Source organism: Falco peregrinus, chromosome W, assembly GCF_023634155.1.
Source record: "Falco peregrinus isolate bFalPer1 chromosome W, bFalPer1.pri, whole genome shotgun sequence".
Lineage (NCBI taxonomy): Eukaryota > Metazoa > Chordata > Aves > Falconiformes > Falconidae > Falco > Falco peregrinus.
In genome coordinates, this window is record NC_073743.1 from 11,498,015 (window position 1) to 11,517,743 (window position 19,729).

General features: G+C 40.2%; 1 protein-coding gene across 1 annotated transcript in view; it reads left to right on the plus strand.

The window, feature by feature from the left end:
• The window catches only part of LOC129783042 (collagen and calcium-binding EGF domain-containing protein 1-like), a 57,802-nt gene extending 39,112 nt beyond the window's left edge, over nt 1-18,690 (plus strand). The window contains exons 9-13 of the mRNA XM_055792706.1: nt 10,397-10,517; nt 15,451-15,590; nt 15,683-15,718; nt 16,270-16,305; nt 18,400-18,690. Coding sequence (XP_055648681.1) covers nt 10,397-10,517; nt 15,451-15,590; nt 15,683-15,718; nt 16,270-16,305; nt 18,400-18,690 — 624 coding nt within the window. The remainder of the gene's footprint in view (nt 1-10,396; nt 10,518-15,450; nt 15,591-15,682; nt 15,719-16,269; nt 16,306-18,399) is intronic.
• Nucleotides 18,691-19,729: the final 1,039 nt, after the last annotated feature.

The following is a 19,729-nucleotide window of genomic DNA, read 5'->3' on the forward strand; positions in this document are numbered from 1 at the left end:
TTAATGGGAACTGGGGAGAGTCGACTGGAACAGCTTGTAGGTGCCTGCCAAGAAACCGTGAACTTTAGTAAAAGGTAATTCTGGCAGGGGGAGATCGCGACCACCGACTCATATACCACCTACCCAAATCGTACCCCAGACCCATTTCTAGATCTTTCTAAGCTTTACTGCGCATAATCAGATATAGGAGGAGAATATGAAAATTATTTACAGGAAATGTTATGATTATGCATGAATAATTAATGAATATGTATGAATAAGTTCTATATATGGAATCTGATTTTGGGATCTGGTGTGCGTTGACCGTGAGAGGACTCGCTCACGCACCCGGCCGTCAATAAAGAAGTGTCTGCTTATCTACATCACATTGGTGTCGATAAGTTCTTCATTCCGAGATTTCGGTAACAGTTTTGGCGACCCAGATGGGACCTCACTGAAGGAGACCGGAGGAGTCGGGGACCTGATCGGTTCCAGCCGGCACCGAGGATTTCTCGGGGACACCCATCAATCCCCGATCCGTAAGGCTCTTCGCAACGTTCCCTGGATTTTTGGGTAAGACACTTCTTTTTTTAATTGTAGTAAGTAAGTGCACTATAATAATTGTATGGGAAAGAGTGGGATAGAGTCCCACCAGTGGGTTGGAGTCCCACTGAGTAAGTCTACCTGTCAGATGCGGTGAAAGAGCTGCGCAGGGTAGGACTAGGAGTCTGCCCGTAAGACATAAGCGAAAGCTATTGCAGGGTTGGACTAAAAGGATCCTTGTGGAAGTGGAAGCCTAGGCGTCTGCCCGTAAGACATAAGCGAAAGCTATTGCAGGGTTGGACAAAAGTGGAAACAAGAGAAACTATATGCTATAGTGTTCTCTAAGGCAGTACCTCTAACAAGAAGTTGGAAGTTTTTGGTGTTCTTTGTTGTTTTGTGAGTTTGTGTATTAAGAAGAAAATTAAGAGGTATAATATTGTGTTATATGTTTGTTTAAAGTAACTGTGGGAAAGTGTGAGTGTGGCTTTAAGGGTGAGACGTATAATTGAGAACGAAAGCGAGTGTGGAGTGTGTATCCGTGGATCGGAGTGACAGAGTTGAATAATTGTGTATTGTACTGTGAGTAATTACACCATGGCAACTAAGTTAACTCGCTTGTTTAAAAGTAAAAGCATGGGTAATCTTGCTGTAAATGACAAAATCCCGAAAAATTCTTTGTTGGGATGTTTATTGGCACATTGGGGAAATTTACAGGATGATCTGCAAAAGAGCCAGATGATTGAGTATTGTAATAATTTGAGTATTGTAATAATTGGTGGCCTTTGTGTATATTGGATGATCAGGAAAAGTGGCCCACGAATGGGACACTGAATTATAACACTATTTTGCAGTTAATGTTGTATTGTAAAAGAGAAGGGAAATGGAATAAAATGCCAGATGTGGATTTGGTTTTTTTACTTAAGACAAAGAAAGGATTGGCAGGATGAATGTAAGCTAACTATTAGAGATAATTTGGTAATAGCTATAACTTCTGATAATAAGAAAGTGGAAAAAAAATGTTCTTTAAATTGTGAGGTTGGGAGTGGATACAGGAGCAACATTTTTTTATTAAATACCTGTAAAGGAAAAACTGGAACAAAAACAGGCCATTCCTGCAACCCCTGGATTTGAAATTTGGAAATAAGATAAATACATATGAATTTTTGTATGTACCAGAATGTCCGATACCCTTCTTAGGAAGAGATTTGTTATCCAAATTAAATGCACAGGTTGTTTTTGACGAAGGAGAACTTTTCTTGAAAATACCTGAGTCAAAAACGGGAGAAATCCTGATGATACAAGAAAAGGTAAAGGAACAAGAAATTCCACCGGAGGTGGATTTGGCAGTGATCCCTACTGTATGGGAAACAAATATTCCTGGTAAATCGAAACTAGCAGAACCGGTTAAAATAGATTTGAAGGAAGGCGCAGGAACAGTGAGAATTAAACAATATCCAATCAAACCAGAAGTGAGACAGGAATTGAAGAAATTGATTGATAAATTTTTGGAGTATAAAATTTTGGAAGAATGTGAATCTGAGTATAATACTCCTATTTTACCAGTCAGAAAACCTTCGGGTGAATATAGACTGGTACAAGACTTGAGAGCAGTAAATCAAATAGTTAAGGATATTTATCCTGTGGTAGCAAACCCTTATACACTGTTAACAGCGTTAAGGGAGAATTATCAGTGGTTTACAGTGCTTGATTTAAAAGATGCTTTCTTTTGTATACCTTTGGAAAAGGAAACCAGAAAACTGTTTGCTTTTGAATGGGAAAATCCTCAAACCGGGCAAAAGATGCAGCTGACATGGACTAGATTACCCCAAGGATTTAAAAACAGTCCAACTATTTTTGGAAATCATTTAGCAAAGGAATTTGAAATTTGGAAACAGGACAAAGCAAGACCTGGACATTTATTTTTACAATATGTGGATGATATATTGATTGCTACAGAAGAAAGATTTATTTGTATACAGGTGACTATTGACCTTTTGAATTTCCTGGGATTAAATGGGTATAAGGTATCCAGGAAGAAAGCCCAAATAGCCTGCCAGACTGTGATATATCTCGACTTTGAGATTTCAAAAGGACAACGACAATTAGGAAAAAATCGCAAAGAAGCTATTTGTAGTATACCTGAGCCGAGAAATATTCATGAACTCAGAGCATTTCTGGGAATGACTGGGTGGTGTCGCCTTTGGATCATGAACTATGGGCTAATAGCTAAACCGCTGTACGAGGCCCAAAAGAACTCTCCCTTTGTATGGGGCCCACAACAACAAAAGGCTTTTGTAGAGTTGAAACGTGCCTTAATGTCTGCACCTGCCTTGGGACTGCCGGATCTAACCAAAGATTTCCAGCTGTTTGTACATGAAAGACAACACCTTGCACTGGGCGTGTTAACCCAGAGGATAGGAAGCTGGAAGCGAGCAGTCGGATATTTCTCTAAACAATTGGACACAGTGAGTAAAGGGTGGCCAAACTGCCTTCGAGCACTGGCCGCAACAGTGATGCTCATACAAGAAGCTCGGAAATTGACTTTGGGAAGAACAATAACAGTCTATGTCCCACACATGGTGATAACTGTCCTAGAACAGAAGGGGGGACATTGGCTGTCCCCCAGCCGAATGATGAAATACCAGATAGCATTGACTGAACAAGATGATGTGATTCTAAAGACAACTAACCTGGTAAATCCTGCAGTGTTTTTAAGTTCCATACAGGAAGAAGGACGACTGGAACATGATTGCTTGACTACCATCGAGTATGTTTATTCCAGTCGTGAAGATCTGAAGGATGTGCCATTGGAGCGACCAGACTGGGAATTGTATACTGATGGAAGCAGCTTTATGGAACAAGGAGTCCCATACGCCGGATATGCGGTAACAACAGAGACTACAGTTATAGAAGCAGGAGCATTGGCGAGTACCACATCAGCCCAAAAGGCAGAACTCATCGCTTTAATTCGAGCCTTAGAATTAAGCAAAGACAAGAGAGTAAATATCTGGACTGATTCGAAATATGCCTTTGGGGTAGTGCATGTCCATGGAGCTTTGTGGAAAGAGAGGGGGTTATTGTCCTCTCAAGGATCAAACATTAAGCATCAAATAGAAATTTTACAAATATTGCAAGCAGTTCAAAAGCCAGATCAAGTAGCAATCATGCACTTTAAGGCACACCAGATTGGGAATACAAAAATAATAGCTGGGAATAATTTAGCTGATAGAACATAAAAAAAAAAAAAAAAAAAAAAAAAAGGTAGCAAAGAAACAAGCATTGCAAATGGCAATAATTCCTTCTAAAACAGTAACCCTTCCTAGGGAAAAACCGAGATATTCAGAGGAAGATGACAAATTGGGTCAGTTATTAAATGCTAAGAAAAACTTAGCTGGATGGTGGGTAACTCCTAACGGACAGGTAGTAATTCCACCTCTTTTGATGAGAGAGATAATTCAAATGAGACACCAAGAATGTCATTGGGGGGCAGAAGCCTTAGTAACATTTTTACGAAAGCAAGTAATACCAGTTAAGATGTTAGGAATAGCCAAAATGGTAACTGCAAAGTGTGAAGTATGTTTGAAAAATAATCCAGTGATTAAGAAAAAGGTTCAAATGGGTAGACTGAAATCTGGTACAGAACCTGGAGATTATTGGCAAGTAGATTTTTCAGAGTTACTTAGACAAAATGGGTACCGGTGCATCCTGGTAAGGGTTGATACTTTTACAAGATGGCCAGAAGCCCTTCCCTGTTGCACCACACAAGCAAAAAGAGGTTGTGAAGTGGTTATTACAAGAAATAATTCCGAGATTTGGAGTTCCTATTGGAAATCCTCTGTAGAGGTCCACACTTTGTTGCTGAAGTAGTCCAAAGTGTTAGCAAAGTATTGGGTATTAATTGGGATTTGCATGTGTCTTGGAGGCCACAATCTAGTGGAAAAGTGGAGAGGATGAATCAAACTTTGAAACGACAAATAAGTAAAATTTGTCAAGAAACCAGTTTAAAGTGGCCTCAGGCACTTTCATTGGCATTATTATGAATCAGGGTACAGCCAAAGAGTGGAACCTCAGTCAGTCCTTATGAATTATTATATGGAAAACCATATGAGTCTCTAGAACCAAATCTAAACATACATGTAAAAGGAAAACAAGATGTGTATGACTATTTGCTTTTTCTAAGGAAAACTTTGGCTGTGATTTGGAGTGTAGTAATTTGAAATAGACCTTTACCCCTGGAAAATTCAGTGCATGATTTCCAACCAGGAGACTATGTCTATGTGAAGACTTGGACCTCCGAACCTTTGCAGGAGCACTGGAGAGGACCTTTCCAGATACTGTTAACCACTTTTACAGCTATCAAAATTGCAGAATCGGATGCTTGGATACATTATACTCGAGTGAAGAAAGCACTGTGAAGAAAGCATCTACTCCGTGGAAGATTGTGAATCGTGACCCAGAGACTTAAAAATTGACTTTGAAACATGTCTAATTTTTCATATCAGGTTATGATTGGGTTTTGGATTTTCTTTTGGTTGGTAGTGTTGGTGGGATCATGGGCTGACTTGGTGGACAGGAACAAAAGACAAATAGAAACAGAACAAGTGATTGACATTCCCAAACAAATGGCTAAGGAAAATTTGATGGTAGGATTGATTAAAGAATTTGCCAATTTACAAAACGTCACGCAGATTACTGCTTGTTTGCCAATACCGAGGGCAGTAGGTGAATCTATTCCATGGGGAATTTTAACTATGAATCTGACTAATCTGGAACATAAAAATGAAACCACCTATTGTGAACAAAGGCCAGTAACTCAATGGTATGAACAAGTAAAGGTTATTAGAAAACAGTAGAAGTCACCAGGTAAAGTAAGAGATTGTAAAAAAACAAAAAAAAACAAAAAAAAAAAACCCCAACAACTATTGAATTATGATTTTATAACAGGATCCTGACCTAGTGCCATAGCTTGAGTTCTTCTTCCTGGGGGTCCAAATCTCGAGTTAGGATGGTGTTCTTATGATGAACAACTTAAAACCAATGTGAGCAGAAGTATCATGAAATGGAAGTGTAACAAAACTGGCCAAGGTACCCAATTAGTAGAACAATGGGACTCTATATGGTCTATGTCCATATTTTCTCATTTTCAGTATATGGCAAGAACTTCTTGGTGTTTTACCTGGGATTAAAAGGTTTTTTCAGTATTACCCTGGGTAGATGATAGGTCAACTACATCGGGAGAGAAGGAAAATAAAATAGTGCCATGGTGGAAATGTGAGAAAGTGTAAGATTGCAGTAATGCAGACTTAGTAATTCAAAGAATTCCTCCGTAGGCCACTGTTTTAAAATATGGTTATTTTTGTCGAGGTCTTAAGAACACTCTCAGTTTAACCAGCGCCTTTACAGTCAGAAGAGGAACTTTGTTTAGTTGTAGAAAATCTACTATTTGAAGTCCAGGACATTTAGTTTGGGCATTAAGTGATGGAACCTGGACAACACACCTACCATTAGATGGTAAGGTGAAACAAATTACTTTAGGCATGCCAACATTGTGTCCAATTTGGAAGAAATCACCATTTAAAGGATCCTTAGAGAATTTAGAATTGAAACGAATAAAGAGATCTGAGATAAATGATGATATTTGGAATGAACCATTTACAGGAGTGAAAACTGGTTGGGCACTTGAATCACTTTTTAAATCCTATAGCTTCATATAGAAACAGAGCATGGCTCTATCAGTTAACTGGTCAAGTGGAAAAATTAGCAAACGTTAACAAAAAGGGGTTTAAGGAATTGAATATATAATTACAGGCAACCTCCAGAATGACTTTACAAAATAGAATGGCACTAGATATGCTCCTACTTAAAGAACATGGAGTATGTGGATATCTCAAGGATAAACTGGACCACTGTTGCATCCAAATTCCAAATGTCACTCAGGATGTGGAACATGATCTAGACCTATTAGGAAAAATTGAAAAAGAAACTGAAGCAATTCAAAAGGATATGTCAGAAGATTGGCTTGGGAAAATTTTTAACAAACTGGGATGGAATTTGAGCTCTTGGATACAATCTATAATTAAGACTTTGTTTCTGTTACTAGTTGTCTTTTTGATGAGCATGCTAGTATATGCATGTCTGAAGAAACAGTTTACCAATAGAATTGCAGTGAGTCGTATGATTATAAGAGAAGTACCAACTATTTCACCAAGACATGATCCATTACCCAAATATGTTGAAACAAAAGATATATGAATAATGTGAAAGTATTGAAATAATGATTTTCAACACTTTCAAAGGGGGGAAATGTTACCGATTAGTTAATAAGATCAAATTGATTGATTTTATTTGATTAATTAATTGATTTTATAAAATCACTTAATAGAATTAAAATATAGAAGGATAAGGGAAAAAAAAGAAATTTTTATAGGAAACTTGCAGCTACGCAGTAAGAGTTGTTATGGAATCTTTTGTACGTCTTGTACCAAGGCTAGAAGAAGGGCCTGGAACTATTGTAATAACTCTAGGGTTGAAAGGTTCCATTGTATTTAACCAGTCTTCTGTACGCAGAGGTGTATTGAAATGTCAGAATATGAGATTAATGGGAACTGGGGAGAGTCGACTGGAACAGCTTGTAGGTGCCTGCCAAGAAACCGTGAACTTTAGTAAAAGGTAATTCTGGCAGGGGGAGATCGCGACCACCGACTCATATACCACCTACCCAAATCGTACCCCAGACCCATTTCTAGATCTTTCTAAGCTTTACTGCGCATAATCAGATATAGGAGGAGAGTATGAAAATGATTTACGGGAAATGTTATGATTATGCATGAATACTTAATGAATATGTATGAATAAGTTCTATATATGGAATCTGATTTTGGGATCTGGTGTGCGTTGATCGTGAGAGGACTCGCTCACACACCTGGCCCTCAATAAAGAAGTGTCTGCTTATCTACATCACATTGGTGTCGATAAGTTCTTCATTCCGAGATTTCGGTAACACTTGTATTTAGGACTGGAGTCCTAAACTCTAAGTTTAAGAGTTTTAAGAGTTCTAAGAGTTCTAAGATCTGGTGCAGACTAGAACAGATATTTCTTTCTGTAGTTTCAAAGTTATATGCCTTTTCTGCCACATACAGGAGCAACTGAGGAAAAATAAGTCATTTCAACAGTTTAAGAAACTCCAGGAGACTTGATCTCAGTTTCAAGGGAGGAAGCTAGAGGATCTGCTTCCTTTGACCCTGCAGAAGTTGCACCAGTAAGTAAGTGATTCTGAGTCTTAAAGGTGTTAGTATGAGAAGGGAAAAACGATCATAACAGTGTCTTGATTGCTATGGGAGGTAAAGTTGCTTAATGTGTCTCCAAATCAGAGCATATAGACTGCAATGAAACAGACCTGAAGATGTGCCTGTAGAGTGGAATCAGTGCACATGGATGGGAGATGATACAGAGAGGTAGCGATGTTTAGCCCTGGTTCCTAAGCCCTTCATCTAGCTCTAGGGTAGAATTGAATTGGAGGCTTTCTGTCATCTCAGTAAGCGACTGAAGTTAGGCCCTGAACAAAAGCAAGTTGTCTGAAGTGCTGCAGAAGTGGTGCTCTCTGCCAGAGATGGTCTTGCTCTGCTTTTGTGCAGGTTGCTGACCTGGAGCATTGTGACTCTCTTGCAGATAGTTGCTTTTGGAGAGAGATGAGATTAATAAATTCAGGGGAGCTTTTCTCCCCTCCCTGGTTATCAGGACCATATGCTTTCCACAGATTTGGTGCCTATCACAGTTGTCTGAGCCTGGACAGATCCAGTCAGGATTGCTGCCCTGAGGCATCCTTTGAAGAAACAGGCTGTTTGCATGAGAGTGCTGCATACGCTCAAGAGCTGTCCTTTCTTGGGAAGGGTATGTGGGTAACACAGAGCACAGGTGGTTTGCTGTGAACTCAACTGATGCTGCTACAGTGTGGGAGAGGAGGATAGAGAAAGTCTGGAGAGATGTGTGAGAGGAGTACGGAGCATGTCTAACCTGGAAGGAGATGAGAGAACAGCTGGGTATTGTGAAGGAAAGTAAGAAAGATAAACATGGTTATCTAGTAGCAAATAAGTGTCTGCATGCTTGTAGTGATATATAGCTATGTAACTGCATGAATAGATTCTGCCCTGAGCCTGGTGGTACATACAGCTGAAATTTGTATCCAGTATCAGAGATATAAATATGAGCTTCTCTGTACAATAAAGTGTCTCTGGTTGCACCACAACCTGAGTCCGTGCCTTCATATGCCACACTATAGGTCAAGTAGCTCCTCTTTAACCATGATCTTATTCATGCTAAAACAAATTTGAGAGATTGAGAGCTTTGTTTGTTTGAAAATAACTGGGGGTGAGCATATCACAGTCTTTCAGGTAGCTTTATATGGTGTTTTTAATTAATTTGGCTGATACAGATGTAAGCTTTCTTTTTACTGCAATTCTTTGGATCATTCCTTAGACTTTGTAAACCAATAGTATATTTGTTTCTGTCCAACTTTTTGGAAAAATGTGACTCACCACTAATAACCTTATTTCCTCGCTGCGGATCAGCCTCCTGGCTTGTCATCTCCCTTCAGCTGCCTCTGAAGAGACAAAATGTTTGCGGAATATTTCTAAATACATTTAATTATTAAATATATTCAACCCAGGAAAGTAGATTGATGTTTAGTGAATAATTGAACATCTGATGTAACAAATAATAGCATTTTAAACCATAGCATGCAATTCTCCTTACATTCTCACTTTTGTTTTGTGACTCTATGCAGAGCACATTCAGGCATCTGTTGGGTTAAATAGTATGGTTACAGGGCCAGATCCACAAAGTATTTTGGGGTCTCATTGAAACCTTTGAAAAGTTAGGGGCTTGTGCAGCAACTGAGAACTTAAATAACTGAGCAAATGTTGCCCTGAGAAAGGGCAGTAAATGAATAGAGGAAAATTCAGATAAAGAAAAAGAGGTTTCCTGACAAGATCCAAACAGCTATGAGACTTAAGTTTTGACATCTTGTTGCTGTATTTCTCTCCTGAATTTCTCCTGCCTTCCATTTGGATTGACTTGCAGTATTTCCATGGTGACTTGAAAGGTGAACAGCCTCACAGGAAACTTCAGGGTTTCTACTAGGGTACTGGCTCCAGGTCCCAGGGAAATGAAAGTACCAGAATGAATAAATACCTTAAAAACAAATGATGCCATGTTTTTCATGTGACATCTTTCAAGCCTGGGCAACCTCCTGGGTATATGATACCTGAAGTATGGATCATCTCTAGGATCTCCTATTGAGAGCTCACGATACATGCACACACTCTCCCACCACACACACACACATAACCCTCCTGTGTGGAAGACAGAGGAGGGTACCATTTCTGCAAATCCTGACTTGTCTCCATGGGTGACCCAAAACATTCTTTGGAAAGGCGCTGTAGACTGTTACTCTCCATAACAATGTTTTCTCATCAGATTTCTGCAAGGTGGTCGGTCAGAAAGATGTACAGGTGAGACTAAGAGTCTCCAGGCATCCTTACAGCTGATTCTGACTACCTGTGAGGAGGTCTCATCAATGCTTGCAGGACACATAGAAGCCAGTTTTCATTAGGACCACAAAATATGGCAGGAGCTTAAGGAAATATTCATGTCCATACTTTAAAGAAATCATGCTGGCCAGCTTTGGAGTAATTACTGTCATAGGCTTCAACACAGTCACATTTTCTTCTGATTCTTTCAATGAAGGATACAAATAAACATTTTATATTTTCCCGAAGTATTTAAATATGCTATTTGTCCACATGAAAGCTTAACCAATAAGGTAATTTATCCAGCTGAATGATGAAGGGCTTACAGCGATTTTTGTTTTTGGCAGGTTGCTTTGCTACCAAATAATGCTGCTGATCTTAGCAAGCAAATCACTGGTGAAAAAGTGCTTGCATCTAATGCATATATCCTTGGCCTTCCAGGCCAGCCTGGCCAACAAGACCCCCCTGGTAAGATACAGACCAGAGGGATGTGAACGTGCAACAGTGCCATGAAAAAAAATAATAAGCTACAATCTTTCAGTGTGATAGAATTTCATGTGTTTCATATTTAGATTGTTGTTATTATTATTATTGTGTGATTCTGTGTGATTATTGTATTTGTACTAAATTTTAAAAGAAAAAATTTCTGGTCATTATGGTCAGCCTCTGCCAACTGTCTAATATTACTCCATTGTGTTTCTTAGTCTCCATGTATTTCTTGGTATGCAAGCTGTGTTTGTCCTGTATGTGTTAAATTTCTCCCTCTCCCTGGGATATCTCACCTGCTTCAGTTGTCATTTCCTGTTTTTTAACTCTGTCTTAAAGCACTCTCCATTTCATTTCAAGAATACCTATTGCTTTAGCTCACTGTCATTAGTAGAGCAGAAAATGTGCTTTCAGTTTGCGGGGGTTTGTGCCAACTGTTTTATTTTACCTCATCTGGTTTTGCAAGGATTCGTTTTTTGGTTTTGTGTTCCAGATTCAAAGGAATCTGAAAAGAAAAGTAAAACTCCACTCACATCTTTGCTAAGGTATTGGTTGAAAAACTGAGAAAAGCAGAAAGTTCTTAAAACTCTAACTTGAGCCAGACACCTTGCAACCTGCAGCCAGTAATGCTAAAAGTTTTGCCAACTCTGTTGAATGCAGATCTAATGTTGGGTTAGTGATAAATCCAAGGAGTTTTAGCATTGTTTTGGGTTTCAGTAAGATTCTTACAGAGGACTAGCAGAGATTCCTTATGAGGACTGAACTGTCCCCCATTTATCCCCACTTTTGCAGCCTTGCTTTGGTTTTTGAGTCTTTATCTCATTTTCTTGGATAATGAGTATCTTCAGTCTTCAGTATATCATAAATTCAAGGACAATGTGGCTAGAGATTCTGTGTCAGACTGAAATGTACAGTGCTCCACCTTGCAATTTCTCCAACATAGGCCTGATTCTGCAGGTCTTCCATCTTGTTTCCCCATAGTTGAGCTGTCCAAGGTACTGTAGAATTATCTGTTCCACTGGAAAACCATCCCTGCTGATCAACTTCTCTGCCCTGCTGTTAGCAACAGTATGGCTGGGTCTTCAGGAGGAGTCAGAGGTTCATCACTGAACTTCCCTTTTACTGTAATTCTTTGGATCGTTCCTTTAAATCTGTAAGCAAACAGTATATTTATTGCTGTCCAATTGTTTGGAAAAATGGTGCCTTTTTAGCAGAAGGTCTAATTTTTTCAATAAGTATCTCTTTCATGTTCATGTTTCTTTGAAACTGTTACATATGTTGCAAGTCATATGACTTCTGCCATTTTGTGAATCTGCCCAATGTGATATTTCTTCTGTCATTTCAGACTGAAAACAGTTTGATTTTACAGGGAGAAAGCATTGGCAGAGATATGATCCTTTATGGTAAAGACTGGCAAGGAAAAAAGAAAAAGGTGGTTCCTAGTTCTTTCAGAAATGCCTTTATTTTCTTGTGTGGGCACAAAGCCCATAAACCTCATGTACACAAAGAACCAAGACTGCCACTGCCAGGCGATTAGGGACACAGACTGGGAATGAAAATAAAAGCAGAAATGCCTCATTTTCACAGAAAGAAGAAAAAAGCAAAAGAGCATGGTAAGAATGCTACCATTCAGACAAAAAAAGACATAGTTCAAAGGGAAATTTGTCTGTTATTGGAGGCATTTTTATGTGAATGCTGAAGTCTTCTAAGAGAGTCTCATGAACTTAAGCAATATGTGAGGTTGCTTTTATCAGATCCCCAGGAAATACCAAAGGCTTGCAAATGTATAAAATACTTGGATTAATTTAGTTGATAAATTTGAAGATAGAATGAATGTGATTGAAGAATCATGACCAAAAGCTGCTTGATTAGATTTAGAGGTGTGTACTCCATCTCCTGGTGGAGTATTGTTCATCATTCTGTCAATAACAGGAGATGCTGCTGTTCCTGGTATCTTTTTGTGAAATAAAATTGCTCCCTCTATCTTAGGTACAAGCATTTCCTCAGAGACCTGCTGGAGAACACCAGCCCAGACAGCGCTAAGTACCAGAAACTTGCAAATATGATTCCACCTGTAGATGCTGCCACTTAGATCAGTGATCAACCTCCTTGCTAATAACATTTGCATTCTCGTTTTCCATCTACTTCCACAGGAAGAAAAATCTTCTCTCTGGGGTTCTAGTGCATTACTGTTTCCCATCATCATCTTGATCAAGATGTGACTGAGAACACATTGGGAATAAAAATGTAGAGTGACTGACTGGGAAACTGGCCTAGGGGTTAGGCTGGAGAAATGGCAGCTGTATTTTTTACAATGAGGGTGGTGAGACACTGGAACAGGTTGTCCAGAGAAGTTGTGGATGCCCCATCCCTGGAAGTGTTCAAGGCCAGGTTGGACAAGGCTTTGAGCAACCTGATTTAGTGAAAAACGTATCTGCCCATGGCAGAGGGGTTGGACTAGATGATTTTTAAAGGTTCCTTCCAACCCAAAGTTGTTGGTCATGTGCCTCAATTTTCTAGCATAATTCATGTCCTTCATGCCATATTTACAAGCAGTTAACACCACTTATGGGGCATTTTTCATGTTTTTGCTTCCAAATCAATGAAAATATTCCTCTGTCTAATGTTTCATTGGCAAATAAATGTTTTCTAGAACCACAGAAGTGTTGGTTGGATAGAGGCCTCTGGAGGTCATCTAGTCCAATCTTCTGAAATTGTAGAATAAATATGTTGCTGATACTTGGTTTAAAACATTTGCTTCTTAATTTCACCTTATCTTTTCATAGCAAGATAGCTAAGGCGTAATACATACTCATTTGTGATAACCTCAGAATATGCTGCTATAATTCCAGAGACTGTGAAATCTGTTTCTGAGGTACCTCAGTGGGTCTAAGACATCGTTTGTGAGAGAGAACTCATTGCAGATACTTTGGTTTCAGAAACTGCTCAAAGGACAGAAGCCCCAGGTGTTGACTCCAGGTGGGTCTTACCGACAGCTCTGTTTTTCTTCTGCCAAGCTGAGATAACTGGAGGTAGGCTTGCCTTAGAATAGAATAGAATCACAGAATGGTCATGGTTGGAAGAGACCTCTGGAGATCATCTAGTCCAACCCCCTGCTAAAGCAGAGTCACCTAGAGCAGGTTGCAGAGAGTTGCATCCAGGCGGGTTTTGAATGCCTCCAGAGAAGGAGACTCCACAACCTCTCTGGGCAGCCTGTCCCAGTGCTCTGTCACCCTCAAACTAAAGAAGTTTTTCCTCATATTCGGATGGAACTTCCTGTGTTGCAGTTTGTGCCTATTGCTCCTTGTCCTGTCACTGGGCACTACTGAAAAGAGTCTGGCCCCATTCTCTTGACACTTGCCCTTAAGATATTTGTAGATGTTGATAAGATCCCCTCTCATTCTTCTCCAGGCTAAATAGGCCCAGCTCTCTCAGCCTTTACTCTAGAACAGATTACTTCAGTTGGAAGGGACCTACAATGATCATCTAGTCCAACTGCCTGATTTTACTCCTATTGAAAACCCTAATTATGAATATTCTGTCCTGCTGAATTCTTTTTAATCTCTGCCTTTAATTTCCTGTTTCTTTCACATGCCTTCAGTATGAAGAAAAGTGCTTTCCTCTCTAATTATAAAGCAATTCAGCTAGTGACACTTTAATGGTCTTTATTTTGTGCAAATGTTGTTTCAGGTGCCTGATTTTCTGTTTTGCTTTTCATAGTATTTCTCTTGAACTAAACATATACTTTGTTGACTGTGTGCTTTCTAAAAATTAATATTCTCTGCTGAACCAGCAGAAGTGGAAAAGGATAGAGAGCAAAATGGAAGAACAGAGCCTTTCTTGCCCCTAATACATTGTCTACCTGTCCTGGTTTCAGCTGGGATGGAATGGAATTCATTATCTTCTTGGGAGCTAGTACGGTGCTGTGTTTTGGCTTTGATGTGAGAACAATGTTGATAATGCACTGATGTTTTTAGTTGCTGCTAGGTAATGTTTATACTAAGTCAAGGACTGTTCAGTTCCTCAGGCCCTGCCAGCAAGAAGGCTGGAGGGGCACAAGGAATTGGGAGGGGACACAGCCAGGTCAGCTGACCTGAATTAGCCAATGAGGTATTCCATACCATTCCTGGAGGGTTGGCCAGGGTGGGCAGATCATTGCTTAGGGACTGACTGGGCATCAGTCAGTGGGTGGTGAGCAGTTACATTGTGCACAATGTGATTCTTTCTTCCTTTCCCTCTGGGTTTTATTCTTTCCCTCCCCCTTTTCATTATAACCTGTTGTCATCATTGTTATTGTTCTTTCATATTTATTTTATTTCAATTATTAAATTGTTCTTATCTCAACCCTCAATTTTTACATTCCTTTCCAACTCTCCTCTCTGTCCCTCTGGGTGAGGGGGGAGTGATCGAGCGGCTGCATGGTACTTAATTACCAGCTAGGGTTAAACCACAACACCACCGTACTGGGCAAAAGAGAGGTGCAACCCATCACTGAAAAGGGCTTGCTTCTGTGTAGAAGCCTTTGGTCTAACATACCCATGACTTTTCTGAGACTTTCATTTTATGAGATGTTCCTCAGATGTGACTTGCTCTTTTGCTTTTTTCTTCTTTCTGTGAAAATGAGGCATTTCTGCTTTTATTTTCATTCCCAGTCTGTGTCCCTAATCGCCTGGCAGTGGCAGTCTTGGTTCTTTGTGTACATGAGGTTTATTTGCTTTGTGAAGATCTCTTGTAGCCACTGTGACAAGGAATAATGTCTCAGATGACTGCTGTGTTGGTTGTGTTGTTGTGGATTTGGGTTTGTTAAGGCAACCAATCCATTGGGTGGTTCAAAAAACAGTCAGTCCCCACTGCTTGCACTGATGAAGTGTCCTGAAGGCTTTCCCTGGTAGGTAACCTTTGCTGTTGATTGCAGAGGCTCCAGGACCAAAAGGGAGTCAAGGAGTTCCTGGGTCATCTGGACCTCCAGGACAGCCAGGCCCTCGTGGATCAATGGGACCTATGGGCCCATCTCCAGACATAACACATATTAAGCAGGGCAGACAGGGCCCCATGGTCAGTATTCTCATTCCTTGTCATGCATTGAACAATTGGCCTTAGCTCCACAACCTGTCATGTCCTTGTGAACACTTTCTTTACTCTTGCAGGGCCCAGCAGGAGCCCCAGGGAGAGATGGTAGCAAGGTGAGGAGAGGTACTGTTTTCCATAATGTGGGCACATGCACATGTGAAGTGCAGGCTTGCTAGAGAGACCCTCTACACACTTGTAGTCACATCCTTTTACCATGTCATTTCCTTTGCTAAGTTGAAAATGTCCTGTTGTCCCATCCTTTCATGTCTTCCTTCTGCTATTTTGTGCTTCCCATTCTTTAAGTCTTGCAAATAGCCCTGCCAGGCTATCTGTCAAGCAGGTTCCTTTCCTTTCTCTGCAGCTCTTTTGGCTTTTCCATGAAGAAATGTTGATGCTTTAGCCCATTTCATTAGACTGCTCTTTTGTGAATTTCTCCTGTTAACTGGTTTGCTTTTTTCTGTCTAGGAGAAATATCAGAAGTGCCCAACTCTGTGCTCACTAGGATCAGCGGCAATTTCCTTGTGTTCCTCCTTTACTTTCTTTTTATGAGCAAGCGTAAGCTGATGATTCTTGATCTGGGGACAGTAAGTAAGGGGGTCTGCAGAGGCAAACTGCTTTTCTGGTTTCTTTTAGTCACAGTAAACTGAGGTGGTATTGATTACAGGGGGAGCAAGGTGCACCAGGACCAAAGGGGATACTTGTAAGTATTGCTCACAGCAAACATTTCCACAGCAAAGTGGTGTTGGCTACTAACAACAGGCCAGCCAAAAGGGAAAAAACCCAAAACAAAACACCCTTTCTTGTGTCAAGAGCACAGTGAAAGATACTTTACATGCACAGAAAATGTTATTGGAAAGAAAGTAATTACCTGTTTTCATCCAATTTTTTTACCTACTGTCATGGTTTCACCCTAGCCAGTAACTAAGTACCACGCAGCCACTTGCTCACTCCCCGCCTCACCCGGAGGGGTGGGGAGGAGAATCAGAAAGGAATGTAAAACTCAAGGGTTGAGAGAAGGACAATTTAATGATTGAAATAAAATAAAAACAAAAGAATAACAGTAATGATAACAACAGTTATAATAAAAAGGAGGGAGAAGGGGAGAGGAATGAAATCCAAAGGGAAGGGAGAAAAGAAAACTAGTGACACACAATACAATGGCTCACCACCTGCTGACTGATGCCCAGCCAGTCCCCGAGCAACAATCAGCAGGCCCCAGCCAACCCCCATGAGTTTATGTACCAAGCATGAAGTCCCATGGTATGGAATACCTCTGCCCTATGACAGTGGTGGGACATGCTCAGAAGGCAGTAGCATGACATCCCATGCAGAGTGCTAGTTAGTACAGTTCAGCCAGCGCTCCTAATAGGAGTTTGATGCCTGAAAACCTTTTAAAATCCTGCCTCTTGTATCTCTCTGGAACTTGGCGAGCTATAGGCTTTGAGCAAGTAAACAGGAGAAGGATGGATAGTTACAATCTGTTTTCAGGTGAAATTGTGTCCTGGTTTCAGCTGGGATAGAGTTAGTTTTCTTCTTAGTAGCTAGTACAGTGCTGTGTTTTGGCTACGATGTGAGAACAATGTTGATAACCACACTGATGTTTTTAGTTGTTGCTGGGTGATGTTTATACTAAATCAAGGACTTTTTGGTTTCTTGGGCCCTGCCAGCCAGAGGGCTGGAGGGGCACAGGAAATTGGGAGGGGATGCAGCCAGGACAGGTGACCCAAACTAGCCAAAGGGATATTCCATACCATATGACATCAAGCTGAGTATATAAACTGGGGGGAGAAGAAAGAAGGGGGGGGACATCTGGCATTATGGCATTTGTCTTCCCAAGTAACCATTATTCTTGATGGAGCCCTGCTTCCCTGGGGATGGCTGAACACCTGCCTGCCCATGGGAAGGGGTGAATGAATTCCTTGCTTTGCTTGCATGCACGGCTTTTGCTTTACCTATTAAATTGTTCTTACCTCAACCCTTGAGTTTTACATTCCTTTCTGATTTTCCTCCCCATCCCTCTGGGTGAGGGGGGAGTGAGCAAGCGGCTGTGTGGTGCTTGGTTGCCAGCCAGGGTTAAACCACTACAAATTGTCTAGAATTTTGTTTCTTATGGTCTTTTCTCATTGGTGAAATGTATTTTTAAGAGTATGTCCAGCAGGGTGTCCTCAGTATTAAATAGTGTACTTTACTGTGTAAAGTCAGCTAAAATTTATAAAACTTAATGAAATTTTATCTGATTTTCCAAATCAGATACTCTCTGCATTGTAATTACCAATGTATTTAGTAAGTGATCGACAGCAGTGGGGTTACCATACTGAAAAGATACCTTCCAAATATCAACATTCCCTAAATATTTTTAACTATTATTTAATTATTTGTTTAATATTTTGATTATTTGATTATTTAATTATTAATTTAATAAAAACTTATTGATTAATTAGTTATTCTAATAACATAATTTCTATCAGTTTAATAAGGAACACAAGGAACCAAAATTTAGCTCCTCTGTTCCCATGAGGTGTTGAGATGCTCTTAGAATGCAGATATATCAAAAGAATTGTTAAGTAGCAAAAGGGCTGAGCATCTTGTAAATGTAGGCTCTGTCTGCAAAAACATTTGCCTTTTGAAAATTGTTTCCTGAACAGGTTGATTACAAAAGATACCTTTAATTTCTGGCAATCAATATGAAGCAGTGTTTTACTGAGTTACCCCTTCAAGAGTAATTATATCAACCTGTTCCAAAACTGTAAGAGCAAAGTGGATTATTATTAATTACCGTGCCTTGTGACTGCAGGGCCCACCAGGTTCATTTGATTTCCTATTGCTGATGATGGCAGACATTAGAAACGACATCACTGAGCTGCAAGAGAATGTGTTTGGACACAGGACTCATTCATCAACAGAGGAGTTTCCATTACCTCAGGAATTTACAAACTATCACAACACAGTAGATTTTGGATCTGGAGAAGACTACAAACCACAGGCAGCACCCAGAGACTCCAGGATACAGAAGGCAGCCCATCCTTATCTATGTCTACTGAAAAATAGAGCCCTTTTAGAGTTGTTTGATATAAAAATGTACTGACAATATTATATATATATATATATATATGTCACATGAAGGAGGGGGGGGATCCTCTCAACCCCAGGTGTTTGTGTTTGATCTGTCTATTAGCACCCCAGGAAAAGCCAAGACCTTTGTACCCGACCAGTCTGTCAGTGTCCTGTTACAGGGACCCTTCACTGAACAGTCCCACTGGATCAGAGGGCAATTTGACTGCCTTGTTCAGGGAAACATGCCAACAGCATCAGGGGGACTCCTCAGCAGGTCTTCCCACTTTGTTTAAATGTGTTACCCGCTGCCAGCAACTGTTAGCACCCACAAACGACTCACACTAACAGTTTACAGAATAATACTCTTTATTATAAAATCGTGATAAGATTTGTGATTGCCAGTGATAGGGACTGTCTACAAAAACAACCTTGAAATGATACACTACCAAACTATATACAACCAAAACCTTAATTACTAATGACAGCTAGAATGAGTTGCATGTATAAGTCAAAGTTCTTACCCAATAGGTGTCCCTATGAGGGAGAAGACAGGTTCAGCCTGTCAACTGATCAGTTACGATGGAGTCTTCCCTAACTTCTCCCCTCACCTGTCTGCTTTTTATACTTCATAGTACATAGCATATTCATTCATCATACACAGGACTGGTTACAAGTTTCTCACTTCTAATGCAAATTAGCACACATCCTCAGCACTACTGAAGTTCTCTGCTAACTACACATGCTCCTCAAGTGTCATTTTGCCCTCTTTGGGGGGGGCTATTTGAGTTGGAGGTCGTGATGTCCCACTACCACTATTGTCTTTGTCCTATTTTCAACTAATTTTCTGTTGATGTCAGTGGATTGCAACACCTTATCATCCTGTTTCCTTTCATAGCCAGAACTTTCTTCACTTGAAGGCTTCTTTCTGTGTAACTTAGATAATGGTGTTCTTTGCACTGTTCTGTGTTTCTCATGCTCCCCAAGGCTGACTCCCTTGATTAGAAGTCACTTCATTCATAACAACTTTAGAGTGAGTCAGATTGACCTAGCATTGTGAACACTAAATCAGA